Below are 14,794 nucleotides of genomic sequence, written 5' to 3' on the forward strand. Positions count from 1 at the left end.
GGATACTCCACGAGGAATACTCTAGACTATCAACTGGAATAAAAAACAGCCAACTGTTCCCATTCCTAAAAGTTGATAGTGAAAAACAAGGTGATACTTTTTTTTTAATTGCTATAAATCAAAATATGTGTTTTCTCCAAAGATCATTTTAATTATTTGAAAAAGCATCCTGAAGCTCAATTTCATATGTCAAAGAGCACATCAATTTACATATTCAAGTGTTGGTTTTGTTTTTTAATAGAAAAAGGGTGCTGAATATGTGGTTACATACCAGAGAATAAAGTATGCATTAAAAAGGAGACTGAGAGCCAGACACAGAGGCACATGCCTGTAGTAGTTTCAGCTACTTGAGAAGCTGAAGCAGGAGGATCACTTGAGCCCAGGAATTTGAGACCAGCCTGGGCAATGTAGTAGTTAGACCCTTCCTCCTCCCTCCAAAAAGTGGGTGGCAATTGATGTGATTCTCTCGTAGGCGCTAAAAAGTCACAACTACTATGGTTCAGATCCATTTGTTAAAAAAATGAATATTTAAGTCTGGCTTAAGTTCCAATATCTAATGTGATTTGTTTTAAAATTTTTTAAATTCACAATATGATTTAGGGCCCTGTGTTATTTGCCCTTTTTGTTTGTCTTGTTTTTTGTTTGTTTGTTTGTTTTGTACTGGAAATTGAATCCAGGGGCATTCTACCACTGAATAATATCACCAGCCCTTTTTGCTTTTTATCCTGAGGCAGGGGCTCACTAAGTTGCCCAGGCTGGCTTTAAATTGCAATCCTCCTGCCTAGAGAGATGGCCAAAAAACTTACTTGTGCCAAACTGAGATTAAAACCTTGAATCTTCTGACTTTTGATCTAGTCCTTGATCCTTGGATAGCAAATGTTCTTGAACAGCTAAAAATGTGTAGAGACATTGGAGAAAGAGGCTTTTCGTAGAAGCCAATATAATTTGGAGAATTAGCTACATAGAAGACCATAACATAAAGTGCCTTCCCCTATAAGGTATAATTTCTTCGATAATTAATATAGGAAGGCATCACATTTAAGTCATTTAACTTATATCAACCAAAAGAAGGTTTACAACTCTGCAGATGAGAACCTCTGAACATGGGTCACCGACTCTCGGATACTCCACAAGGAAGCTGTCAGCTCAGTAATTCACGCAGCCCTTGCTCATGAGGTAGGACCTAGGGAATGGCATCACAAATCTAGTCATGTCTGTGTAGAGTGTTTTCTGACATATCCCAAGAATCTCCCTTCCTCCCAGCAGGAAACATATCAACTAAAAGAAAAATTTATACAGGATTCAAGGAATTGGACCCAAGAGATACCAAAGATGCTGCATTCATTGAATGCAGGAAGCATTAGAATCCTTAGGGCTTTGACACCTTTTTTCCCACCGCTTTACTCCTGCCAAAAGACAGTTCCAACTGGGTGTCTCTGTGAAGCACCACCTAGACAGAGCCCTCACTGGCCCATGGGTCTGACCTGTATTCTTGCCTTGCACGCCCAGTCTCTCAACAGGGCACACCTCCTACTTCCTCTCAGCATCGTGTCCACTTTGGAGGTTCTCAGTTACTGTCAAGACCCTGGGTGAGTCAGGGAACTGCCTCATCAGTAGGGTCAAAGAATAAATATAAATGCATACAGTTATCCTTCCACATCTATGTGGCATTAATTGGTTCCAGGACCGCCTTGGATACCAAAATCCACATATGCTTAAATCCCTTATATGAAATGAGGTAGCATTTGCATATAACCTACATATATCCTTCCATTTACTTTAAATGATCTCTACGTTGCTTATAATACCTAACATAATGTAACACTATATAAACAGTTGTTATACTTTATGTTTTTTGTTTGTATTATTTTTATTGTTGTATTGAGCGGTTGGTTGGTTGGTTGGTTGGTTGTTGTTTTTTTTTTTCTCTTTCCAGATATTTTCAGCTCTCCGTTGTTTGAATCCATGGATATGGAACTCATGGATTTGAGGGGCAAACTGGACTGTGTTTTTAATAGAACCAAATGAAAGCACTTTTATGTATAGAACCCTCTTTAATCCTCCCATCGCCTCATTTATTATTTTCATTTTTATAGAAAACAAAAGTTCAGCGAAGTTAAGCCAAAATGAAAATGGGACTGGCACCATCCTTTTCTTGCAGTTCTCGTGGGCGGTTGGTTACTGTTGCCTTTCTTGTTTATTTTATAAAGGGAAGGGAGGATTACAGATGTGACATTTCACCATATGAAAGAGCATCTGGTATCCACAGGATTTATCACTGATGTTGCTCACCTCCACTGTTGGCCAAGGCCACGTTTGCCAGGTTTCTACCCTTTAATATTAAATGTACCCCATACCCTATTCTTTGGAAGCAAGTCATAAAGCATTGTCTGCACTGAATGGATGGGACAGAATTAAGCTCTTGCTCCTGGAGGTTCTACTTAAATCATGTGTTTTTTTTTTTTTTTTTTTTTTGGGGGGGGGGGAGTTTGTTTTGCCACTGGATATTGAACCCAGGGGCACCTTACACCACACTGAGCCACATCCCCAGCCCTTTTTATTTTTAATTTTGAGACAAGGTCTCACTAAGTTGTTTAGGGCCTCACTAATTTGCTGGTGTTGGTGTCCAAATTGTGAACCTCCTGCCTCAGCCTCCCTAGCCACTAGGATTACAGACATGTGCCACCACACCTGGCTGGGATTATTTGTAGAGAGATTCATCTCTTCTTCTCCCCTCCCTTGGTTTTAACTGGCCTTTTACTAGAAGGTATTGAAATCAGCCTGACAGATTCCTTACATAAAATACTATATGAATAGATCCTGTGCTTCCATGTAAAGGCCTTCATTGATTCCACCAAAATGAGCAAAAATATAAATGAATCATAACCCCTAATGTTTGTCATCTTTATTTTGACATCAGCTTTTCTGGGCTGGGGATCTGCCTTAAAATGATAAAGCACCCTTTCTTATTTATTATTTATGAGCTGAAGTGTGCATTGCTGACAATTTTATAGTAAATCCAGGTTACAGGCCATCCCTGCAGAGCTGCAGGGGACACTGGCTTCCACACACCTGGGCAATGATGCTATTACTTGAGTTATACATCTGTATCTGCAGGAGCAAGGATAAGAAGCCTCTATCTATCTATTTATTTCATGCTTCCAGGGCTTTAACTTAGAGATATTTTACCACTGAACTATATATCTCCAGCCCTGTTTTAAATTTTATTTGGAGACAGGGTCTTGCTAAGTTGCCCAGGTTGGTCTGAAATTTGCAATCCTACCTCAGCCTCCCAAGTAACTGGGATTATTCAGTGTGTGCCACTGGGACTGAAAAGAAGCATCATTTTCAGTAGGTACCCAAAAGAAGGATTTTCTGGCCAAAATTCAACAAATAGTTTTAGGACATATGCTACATGCCAGGCTTACACTAAGGACTGTGGCTAGTTTGTTAGACCCCTAGATCTGGTTTTCAGAGTACTTCCTATTAAGGAGGGAACTCTGTTTGCTCTGTGTCTTGGTAGAAACCACAAAGTGTGCTAAGGACACAGGGAGTTGGGCGAAGCCCTGTGAAGGATGCAGGGAGGTAGGTCGGCTTCACTGAAATCCACATAAAGACAGGAGCTCAGTCCCAGAAGGAGAGGGATTCTAGGCAGGGAACAGCATATGAAAAGACTCAGAGGCACAGAGGGCCTGTAGTATTGTTTACCTCACCAAGAACATGCAGTCTTTGTGGGGATGTGGAGGAAAGAAAAAATGGAGGACAAGGCAGAAGCAAACCTCCAGGAGCTGTCTGAGACCTTAAGGTGGTGGAGAACATTCTAGAAAGATTATCCCAGATAAGGTAAGAGTCAGAACACTTTAATAATCTCTCTATCCTAGGTGCCAACCAATCCAGACACTAGTCATAAACACCTGTCGACCATTGTGGCCAGGTGCCAACCAGTAAAAACAGATGCTAGTCATAAACACCTGCAGACCAGTGTGGCCAGCCAGGGTGCCAGGGCCTGAAGTGGACAGACTAGAGTAGGTGCAGCAATGTAACTTGGGTTTTTCCCTATTGGTAGATCCAGAGCTTCACTAGTGATGAACTGAATCCACCTTCATCCCACACACAGCAAGAAGCTGGGTGTTTTTCCAGCCCCCACCATGCACCCTGTTTTCTCATATGAAATAGGAATGGGTCTCTCTCCCTGTGCTCAAACCCCACTGCTCTGAAGGATGCACAACTGCCCAGCTAATCTGAGGTTCCCAGGATGTTAGGGATAGAATAAGGCTGGGATTTAAAAACAAACAAACAACATCAAAGAAAGAAAAAAAAAATACTAGGGGGATCAAGGCAAAAAAAAAAAGTCAGCAGACCAACCTCAGATCCTCATTCTCTGCACCTATGAACGGGAGGAACTGAGAAGAATAACGAAGATATGAGTGCTTGAGAGAGAAAGAGAGAGACGATCAGGAAACCAGAGGTCTTTTGATTAAATTATCAAAGTACTTTCTATTTCAAATCTAACCAAACCACAGATAATACTTGGGAAGGGGTAGAGGGAACAACCTGAATTGTTAAACCTGTTGTCTCTTTTCAAAGGCATCCACCCTTTGTTCCCAAAAGGTATCCAGTGACTTTAGCCTGCAGTGTCAGTAGGTACCATCCATGCCAGGTGCTCATGGAGTGGGACCTTACCCAGTTCCTCCCAGAATCTCACTGGGAAGTAGTGAGCCACCCCATTTTACAGATGAGGGAGCTGAGGTTGAGGAAGATCATGTTTTTTCAAGGTCACAAATCAGAAAACTGGCCATTGGATTTTGCATCTAACCTGAGTTCTTATGTAGTACCCAGTGGTCCTCAGTTTGAGGAGTTTGTAAAAGAGGACTAACAATGTGCTGTCCTGGCTGGCTGGGTTGCATTTGCTGCTTCTCAGGATGGCACCTTCCATTTCCCTCAGCTTCCAGCTCTACTGAGATGGGATGGAGAAATTTCTCCACTGAAAAGCAGGAATCTGTGGTAGGTCAGTGGAAGAATTCAGGCTGCCCTGCTGGGTTTGGAGTCCCTGCTCTCATGAGCTGTGTGCACTTGGTCATGTTTCTTCGTATTTCCATGCCTCAATTCTTCACATGTAACAAGATGCTGTGGACACTGCTGTGCTCTGCCCACTGACACTGGCTTGCCAATCTGATGTCCAATGGCTGCACCTGTGACATTTTGCTTGAGGCTTCTAATGCGACCAGAGCCCTTGCAAGGAAATGGGAAGACTGGCACTCCAACCCCTAGGAGCAGACTGTCCTCTAGATGGACAGCTCCAAAGCATGTTCAACACGGTGTCTTGGAGTCCCCAGCAGGACTGAGTTCCAGCCACCCAAGGTGATAGAGAAGTGCACCATATTGGCTGTTCTCCTTCCCCTCTGGTACTTCCTGGGATCAGCTCCAAAAAAAAACCTATTACATGAAAACCCTTGCCTCGTAATCAGTTTCTGAGAGAACCCAAACCAAGACAAGTAGGGAATGTATGTGTACCCATCTTAGTCAAAGGACTATTTGAATACTTGTGACGTGTTTAATAGTGCTTGGATCATACTAAGCACTCACTCAACTTTAGTTTTGATCCTCACTCCCATAAAACAGCCAAAAGGAAACATTTTAGCTCATAAAAGAAGCATCGACTCATTTTGCCCTCCTTGCACAGAGGGAAGACAATTATGCCATCCCTTGACTTGCTTGGAGTAAGAACAACCGGGTTTGCACCTCATCTCTGTCATCCTTGGAAAGTCACATGTCCCATCTGCAAAATAAGAATGACAATTCTTCTACTTTGTAGGGCTAAAATGAAGATTAGCAAGGTAACATGCATATTCTTAGACTAGGAACTACACAAATTAATGCCCAATGAATAATAGCAATTATAAATATTTAAATTTGACTTTTCTATACAGAAAGGCAGCAACTAAGGCTCTCATCTTGTTATCATATATTCACTTCTATTTCTACTTTAATCTTCTTAAAATAACAAACAACAAATTATACTATTGTGAATATTTATAATGGACCAATAAAAATATGAGAAAAAATTTTTAAATAAAAAAAAGTTATTAGAATGCTAGAACTAGAATAAATCAAAAGGCCATATGATTGGAGCTCATTTTTTTTCATCGTCAGATAACTTTAAATTATAACCTGTGTGGGTTTTTGTTTTGTTTTGTTTTGTGGTGCTGGGGATTGAACCCAGGGCTTCACACATGCTAGGCAAGTGCTCTAACACAAGCTACATCTCTAGCCCAAAACCTGTGCATTCTTAATACAGGTTGAGCATCCCTAATATGAAAATCTAAAATCTAAAATGCTTTGAAATTTGATGCTTTGTGTTATAAGCCCAAAATGTTTTTGAATTTGGATTTTCAGATTAAGGATGCTCAACTGGTAAAGCCTATTCAGATATTCCAAAATCTGTAAAACTCCAAAATCTGAAACACTTCCAATCCCATGCATTTCAGATAAGGGATATTATGTTATAGTATGTATTATATTGTTTAGACTCTGGATGCTGTTAGACACCCCTGGAGAATATTAATTTTTATTGCTTATTGTTTTTACATTCAATCTAGTTAGGTTCAGACTGACGATCTGTCTTGGGCAGATGCCATGAGCCATGATTCTGATGGCAGTCCAGACTGTTAAGGGTGAGAGGTGAAGAGACTTGGTCTAGGTCACTGAGTAAGAAGGGGCTGGGCTGGCCTGGCTGCTGGGCCTTGTGGCTCCCAGTGCTCTTTCTAAGACAATCTGAACTTCACCTTTGCCCCTCAGATTTTCACTTCCCCCTGGCAGCAGTGGGTGCCCAGACAAAACCAATACATTATTGGGGCTTGTGATGCTTCCTTGTCTGATCTCTGACCCCTGGAATCTATGCTATAGGTCAGAGGGAAGGAAAAAAGACAGTCTTCTGTCTCCTCTTTTGAACAGGGGAGTGAATCAATTCTTGTCTATCCGTTGCTATAGAAAGTAACATTTAAGACACGGAGAACCTCAGCAGCTGCCATGGTCTTTACTTACAGATCATCCTTGAGACCAATCGATAGGAATTTATATAAATGTGCTCAGAAAATGTGTTTCCAGTTTTGGTCACTTAGAAAACTTGTCTCTAGGTTTGTTCCAACTAACTTGGGGCTTTTAAAATTCAAAATGTTATGGTTCAAACAATTCTCTAGTATTTTCTTGTCATTAGAAAATTAGAAGACATTGGCTAGCTTCAAGAAAACATGTCATCTATTTTGTTTTCCCTTAAAAGTTTTGGGGTTGTTTCCAAGTGTTTGTTATGTGTCTCTGATTGTGGTTGAGTACAACTGAGGTAACTTCAAGAACTTTGGAAGTGTATGTCTTGCGGTGGAATCCTGGCTCCTGCCTCTTTTAGCTGCCTGATATCCATCTCTTAGGGTTTTAGTTTCCTCATCTGTAACCTGAGGATATAAGAGTTCTTCCTGCATGGGTTTATTTGAGGATGTGCAGAGCCAGTGTATATAAAGTGCCTAAAATAGTGTCATTGTTCCTAGTTTAAAAGATTTGTTTTAGTTTCTTGGAATTAAAGCAACCAGAGATAATGGAAAACAACAGAGAGTAGTAATTTACAAGAAACGTGCTAGGGTATTCTTTCCATTTTTGTTTGAGTTAGTTCTCATTCTGAAAGATCTTCTGTTTCCTGTGTTCCTCAAATCACTTCTTACTATTTCTTTAGGAGCAGAACCTTTGTTTTCTCACTAGAAATAACAAACTGGGTCACAGGTCTCTCTTTTCATTTGACTTCCCCTAAGCCTTCCTTAAATTTAATAAATATTGGTGGAGGTAATAATAGGAGATGCCTGGAAAAGAATGAAGAGACCAGTTTTATTTTAAAATTGTGATCTTTTAAAAAAAATTTACTTTAAGAAAAGTCTAGCACTGTTACTGAATGGACCTGTTTTGGCCGCCATGCCGCATGCCCAGCACTAAAGCAATGAGATTGGCTGAAGAGAATGTTTATTAATGAATTGGCCAAGGGAGCTACTCCATTTGCTAGTGATGAGGAGATGGAAACCCCAAGTCTCCATTATGCCTCCCTGAGGATTAGATTTAGGGGTATAAAGAAACAGGGTGGTCTAAGTTGTGGGGACAGGTGATTGGAGACAGGGATAAGTGAAATTGTCAGTGGTCTGTGGTCAAAGCTTATGAGTTTTTGCAGGATGGGTGTTCTGAAAATGGCAGCCTTGGTGAGTTCTGATGGTAGAGTATTTGACCCTCAGATGTCAATCCATGGAACACCTGCTCAGGCCAAGTGAAGGGTCACTGGTTTCAACCAGTTTGAGCTAGACAAGGCTACTTGTGAGTTCCTGAAAGATAACTTAATTGTTACCACAGTAACCATACCTCAGTGATATTTTCCATAGTACAGCTATTAGGTGTCTATTCCATTATTACCTAGTTAAGTGGCTTCTAAAACCCGTGAGAAAAGCAAATAACCAGAAGCAAGTTTTTCCTTCCATTTCAGTAGTAGCAATTGTTTTTTCAGTTTAGGTTTTAAGACAAGGACAAAGATCGGCATCGTTCCCTGGCAGCAAGAATGGGCTGGCAGTACAAAGGAGCCAACCCATTTGCTAGTAATGAACTCTCTGTTCGTCCCATCACCCAGGAGTAGCTCAAAGCCTTTCTGAGATGATTCTATTAACACTGGGGCTCAGAGGTGACCAGGCTTACTCTGAAGTTAAAAGGTGCCCTTGGAGTTTAAGGTGAAAATACAGGCTGGTCAGGAGTTGTTCATTGATGTATGCATGTTTATTGAGATTTAACTTGCATCCATAAAGTGCATAAATTGTAAGTACCCAGCTGCACAGATTTTTACACATAAATGTGTACACTCAAGTGTTGAGAGCCACAGCCGAAGGGGCCCCAGCAAACTTCCAGCTGCCGGCTGATGATTGGCTCACAGGGGCCCCAGCAACATCTAGCTGATTGGCTCCTCTGCGGTGATGCTCATTGGGCTGTTTCCCTGCCCTTTCAGACCACGGAGCTGCTCATTGGGGGACTTTTTTGGCTCCGCCCACGTGACCCAGCCAATCGGCCTCAAGAGCAGGAGGATTGTGGGAGGTGGAGAGAAGCTTGTGGGGGAGAGAGAGGCTTGTGGAAAGCCGGTGTTGGCAGTTGAGGCTCTGAGGGTTTTTCCTGAGAGGCTGTTTTGTTTGGCGTGTGTGGTTCTAAAAATAAAGTTAGTTTCTTTTGACAAGTGGCTCCTGATTGTGCCCAGCCAGACTGCGGCACTCAAGTAGTCACCACTCAAATCTAAAAATACAACATCCCCATCACCTCCCAGCAAGTGTCTCTGCACCCCCTCCCTGTCAGGTTCCTCCCCAAGGGTAACTGTCACCCTTACTTCTGATGCCAGAGGTGAGTTTTGCCTGGATTTTAGGTAGATGAAATACTGTAGGAGATATTCTTAGATCTGGCTTCTTTCACACAGTATCCTGTCTATGAACTTCATCATCTGCATCTGGAGCCATAGTGTGTTTTTTTTTTCATTGAATAAACATATTCCATTGTCTGAATTCCACTGTATGAATATGTATAATGTATCCATTCTGTCAGGCAGCTCTTGGGGTTATTTCCAATTTGAAGCTATTATGAATAACACTACTGTGAACGTTTATTCCTAATTAATCATCAGCATGACTTTTGCCCTCTCTTCTTGGTGACCTCATTCTAACAAAGATAGGGAGGGGTCGCTGATAATCAGGAATGTAGCTTCCAGAATCTTTGAATGAGAGAGAAAAAACCTGGTGAATGTTTTTTTTTTTTAATTTATTTTATTTTATTTTTTTAGTTGTAGTTAGATACAAGACCTTTAATTTATTTATTTATTTATTTATTTATTTATTTATTTATTTATTTATTTTATGTGTTGCTGAGGCTAAAACCCAGTGCCTTGCACATGCTAGGCGAGTGTTCTACCTCTGAGCCACAACACCCTGCCCCCCTCCTCCTTCCCCTGTGAATGTTTTAGAAGAACCTTGAATTTTAGAATTAAAAGACTATTTACTGGGGCTGGGGCTGTAGCTCAGTGATAGAGCACTTGCCTCGCATGTGTGAGGCACTGGGTTTCAGCCTCAGCAACACATAAAAAATAAATTAATAAACAAATATATTGTGTGTTCACCTACAACTAAAAAGATATTAAAAGAAAAAGATCATTTACTTTGAAAAACAGTGAAAAACTGTTTTTCAAATAGTTGTATGGTCTCAAGCAAGCCATTAGATATTTCTGAATCTCAGTTTTCTCATCTGAAAAATGGGTGTAGTATTAGTGTTCTGCAAAAGTGTTGGAATTGTCACAAGGATTAGATGATAATGAAGTGAAGTATATAGATGGAGCTTACTCATATGAGTACTCAATATTAGTTACTATTACTTTTTTATCATAATGATAACTTACAGTCAAAGATATTAAGAAGTCACACAAACTTATTAACACACAACAACCGATGCAAATCAAGTAGTCTATTTTAATGCCAGGTGTAAAGTGAATACATAGTTCTGCTTTTCTTCTTACTTTATAACTTCATTTGCTTCAATCTTGATTTCTATAGTGATATAAAACTCTATATTTAATCAAAGAGCTCTCTCAATCAAAGATGATATGGAGGTAGAAGGAAAAAAGAAAAACCTGGGCTGGGGAGTCTAATCACTGCATTAACTTCTGGACTCAGTCTTAGCTTTGGGGTATAGGAAAATTGCTTTCAGTATTTGTACATCTGGCAGAGATTTCTCTTTGTTCCTGGACCTTCTAATAATAGGCAATAATTTGGATTCAATATGATCTGATTCAGTGTCAAGAATTCCAAAGACCCAAGAGATAAGCCAACTATTTCCAATCTTATAAGTAAGTGAATCCATTGGCTTTTAAAATAGAATCACATTCAAATGTCATATTTCAGGAGCAGTCATTGCAATCGAACTCAGGTGACTTTGATGTGATGTAGAAATGTGAAATTAAAAGGCTAGTGTTGGAAAAGCCGGGAGCTTATCATTGTATAAATCACTTTCAGCCTAGATCTCCAGATTTATGGTATTGGCAGTCTTAGACTCTCCAAAGAAGTTACTCTAGTGGATAGCCAGCCACAAAGGAGGGGAAGAATAATACCACCCACACCTAAATATCTTTCCTAACTCTGAAAGAAACACACTTTAAAATTTTCTACTTTTAATTTTGAAATCATTTCAGACTTACAGGAAAGTTGCATAAATAATACAGAGAAATGTCTTGCTTTCCCCCAGATTCCTCAATTTTGCACTTTGCCCTTGCTTCATCCTCCTCCTTTGTCTGTGTACACACACACTTTTTTTCCTGACCATAGAGAGTAAATTTCAGACATTTTGTCCCTTTGCCCTAGATACTTCATTATATATTCCTAAAAACAAGGCCATCTGTCCCATAATTCCAGTACAATTATCAACCCCTAAATTCATATAGAAGCTATGTTCACACTTTTACCTAATCCACAGTCTTTGTTCAGATTTCATCTAATGCTCCACTGATATGATTTATAACAAATAAAGGAAAGAATGTTTTTGCTCCAGAATTCAATCCAAGATGTTATATGTAGTTGAATTTTCTTCCTCAGAAAATATTTTTTAGGAATCTTGAATCTATACTAATCATGAAAATAAAATCCTTCTTTTAAAATAACACATTCGTGTGAAAGTAATTCAAACAAATATATTTGGTTGTACTGATTTTATGCAAGATATTGTTAGAGAAAACCCTCTCTTCCTGGCTCATGGAAAACAAAAACAAACAAAAAAACCCGTTGCCATGTTAAGTCTGCTGGTGCTACGTGCCATCTGTTGGGTTCTAAGTTACAACTTATCTACCCTCTAACCAATGTGTGGAATTGCAGATGAGCATTCCCTGAAAGCAGAAGTTGCATTTCTTCTTTCTTTAGACTCTGGTCACAGTGGCTGCACTTTCTTTGGCAGATGTGGTGTTGGAAAAAGCCATGCACAAGTGCATCTTGAAGCCCCTGAAGGGTCACGTGGAGACCATGCTGAAGGAGTTCCACATGGCTGATGGCTCATGGAAACAACTCAAGGAGAACCTACAACTTGTGCGGCAGAGGAATCCCCAGGAGTTGGGAGTCTTTGCGCCAACCCCTGATTTGGTGGATGTGGAGAAAATCAAAGTCAAATTCATGACCATGCAGAAGATGTATTCACCAGAAAAGAAAGTCATGCTGCTGTTGAGAGTCTGCAAGCTCATATACACTGTCATGGAGAACAACTCAGGTGAGGATGCTGAAGTCCAGGGATTTGTTGCTTCCTGCCAGACCCATGTCAGGATTTCTGATTCCCTATGTCTCCTCCTTTTAGTCTCTTGATTTCACCAAGCAGTTCACAAAAATAAAGTTACTCTGGTACCTATCAAATGAGTCACATGCCAACTAATAGATTTTTACAAATAGCACCAATAAATGTAAGTGGATAAGGGTAATGAGATTTTTGTGTAATGCTGATTTAATTAAAGATTTAGTTCAGGATGGTGGTAATGATTCAGTCGCTGGGGTCTAGTTCCAGATCCTCCCTCTGGGAATGAGTTCACTGAGAGAACTTGTCCATCTTAATCAACCTGCTAAATTGCAGTTTCTGCATCTGGAGTTGGATATGGCCCTTTCTTTCTTTCATAAGGTGGTAGTTGAGACACTGCATTGACCCACATGGAGTGGCAATATTGACAATAATCATCACTATATTTTAGCCAATAAGGGGCCCTGTCAATGATCTATAGCTTGAGTCAGAAACTGAGAGCATTCAGTAACAATGAGGTTTCATTAGAATCATCCTGTTGGCTGGCCCCTTCTTTGATACAAGCTGAAACAATGTAATTGGAATTCACCAAAGACAAGTAGGAAAGTAAGCCCTTGGATTTCCCCCTTGCTATTTTCCACAGATGAAGGAGAAATGAAGATTCATGGGTAGTGACTGAGCCCTGCATTGTTCGAGGTCTTCTGTGAGCCTGTAAATCTGTGGATGATTATCACCATTTTTATTTTATTTTTATATTTTTTTGCAGTACTAGGGATTGAACCTAGGGGTGCTCTTTCACTTAACTATATCCCAGTCCTTTTTATTTTGAGACAGGATCTCCCTAAGTTGTTTATGGCCTCACTAAGTTGCTGAGGCTGGTATTGAAAGTAGAATCCTCCTGCCTCAGCCTCCCAAATTGCTGGAATTGCAGGCATGCACCCCCATGCCCAGCAATTACCAACTTTTTTTTTGAAATTGCTTAGTGGAAAAGCAACAGAGAGAAATGCAGGCTCTATTAACCTCTGCTTAAGTAGATATGAATATACATGCACATTGCAAATTGTCGAATTAAGAATCATTACAATCTGAGCTCTTGAGCTGGAAATGATAGTTTGTGAACATTGTCCCTAAAATTTGTAAGTGTATTTCACATACAGGAATAAATTTTCTAGAATTCCTGAGATCATTTCTAAAAGTTGCCCCAATAATCTGCACAGGATTATGTTCTTCTGAAGCATTTCATGAATGACGTTTTAGACAGAGTAATTTTTTTATTGTGGGGGCTTGTCTACTTCCTGTAGGAAGTTTAGCAGCATCCTGGATGCTATTTGTAATCTTACCTTCCAATTGTAACAGTGAAAATGTCTCCAAACTATGTCCATCACTCCCTGGGGGGGAGCAAAAGCACCCCCAGTTGAGAACCATCCTTGTAAATAAAAAAATAGAAATAATAACTGGGTTTTTTTTTCCTATTTATTGCTGCTAATCAATGTGTATCTCCAACATACACTGAATTGGCACATTTAAACAAATTAGCTGTGTTCTTATATTGAGTACAAAGTAAAATTTATTCCTGATTTGAATTTGGTCTTGCCATCACATTTATGATTCAGGTGCACAGAAATAAAATAGAAAATCAAACAAAGAATTGGCAGAATAAATATTTTATAAATGTTTAGTAATATGACTGGCTAAAAGGTAAAATGTTCAAAGGTAAAACATTCAAAAATATTGCTCTGTCCTAGTGCATAACTTTATGCATTGAAGAAGGGAGGAAATTTGAACCATGTTCATGGCTCCTAGACATTCATTCTGAGAGTGCCAGTAAGGGTTGGTCTCTCCTGTCAGCAGCTGGGAGGGTCACGGACAACACAAGATTCCAGAAACACCCACCTCTGTTTATAAATAGCCCATTTCCTCAGTATGACTCCCTGCTGTCTAATAAAAGCAGCAAGTAGGATATGAAATAAAGTTGTTCCTCTCTCTCTTTTTCTTCTCAATCCCAGGGAGGATGTATGGCGCTGATGACTTCTTGCCTGTTCTGACCTATGTCATTGCTCAGTGTGACATGCTTGAATTGGACACTGAAATCGAGTACATGATGGAGCTCCTAGACCCATCACTGTTACACGGAGAAGGTAACATGCTTTTGAAAAAGTTGGAGGAACTGGGTGGTTTGTTTTTTTGTTGTTGTTATTTTCATTTCATTTTAAAATCTGAGATGAAATTCATGGAGGGTAAAATCAACCATTTTAAAGTGAACAATTCATTGGCATTCAGTATACACCCAGTATTGGGCAACCACCACATCTTTCTAGCTCCCAAAGACCCTTCTCACCCTAAAATAAAACCCTGCACCCATTAACTAGTCACAAAGGTACTTTTTTGACATTTTAAGGCTTAACTGCAATTTTAATTCTTTCTTTATTTAGAAGTATAGATAGACTTTTTTCTGATTATAAATTAATAAATATTCATC

The 14,794-nt window shown here is 39.9% G+C and overlaps 1 protein-coding gene across 15 annotated transcripts in view; it reads left to right on the top strand.

Moving 5' to 3' along the window:
* Rin2 (Ras and Rab interactor 2) overlaps positions 1 to 14,794 on the top strand; it is a 226,794-nt gene that overhangs the window by 201,913 nt on the left and 10,087 nt on the right. For all 15 annotated transcript variants that reach the window (XM_048811366.1, XM_015483365.2, XM_048811374.1 and 12 more), the window contains 2 exons: positions 11,992 to 12,297; positions 14,322 to 14,453. In XM_048811366.1, the coding sequence (XP_048667323.1) occupies positions 11,992 to 12,297; positions 14,322 to 14,453 (438 nt within the window). The remainder of the gene's footprint in view (positions 1 to 11,991; positions 12,298 to 14,321; positions 14,454 to 14,794) is intronic.

The sequence above is a fragment of the Marmota marmota genome, unplaced genomic scaffold (assembly GCF_001458135.2).
Source record: "Marmota marmota marmota unplaced genomic scaffold, marMar, whole genome shotgun sequence".
NCBI lineage: Eukaryota > Metazoa > Chordata > Mammalia > Rodentia > Sciuridae > Marmota > Marmota marmota.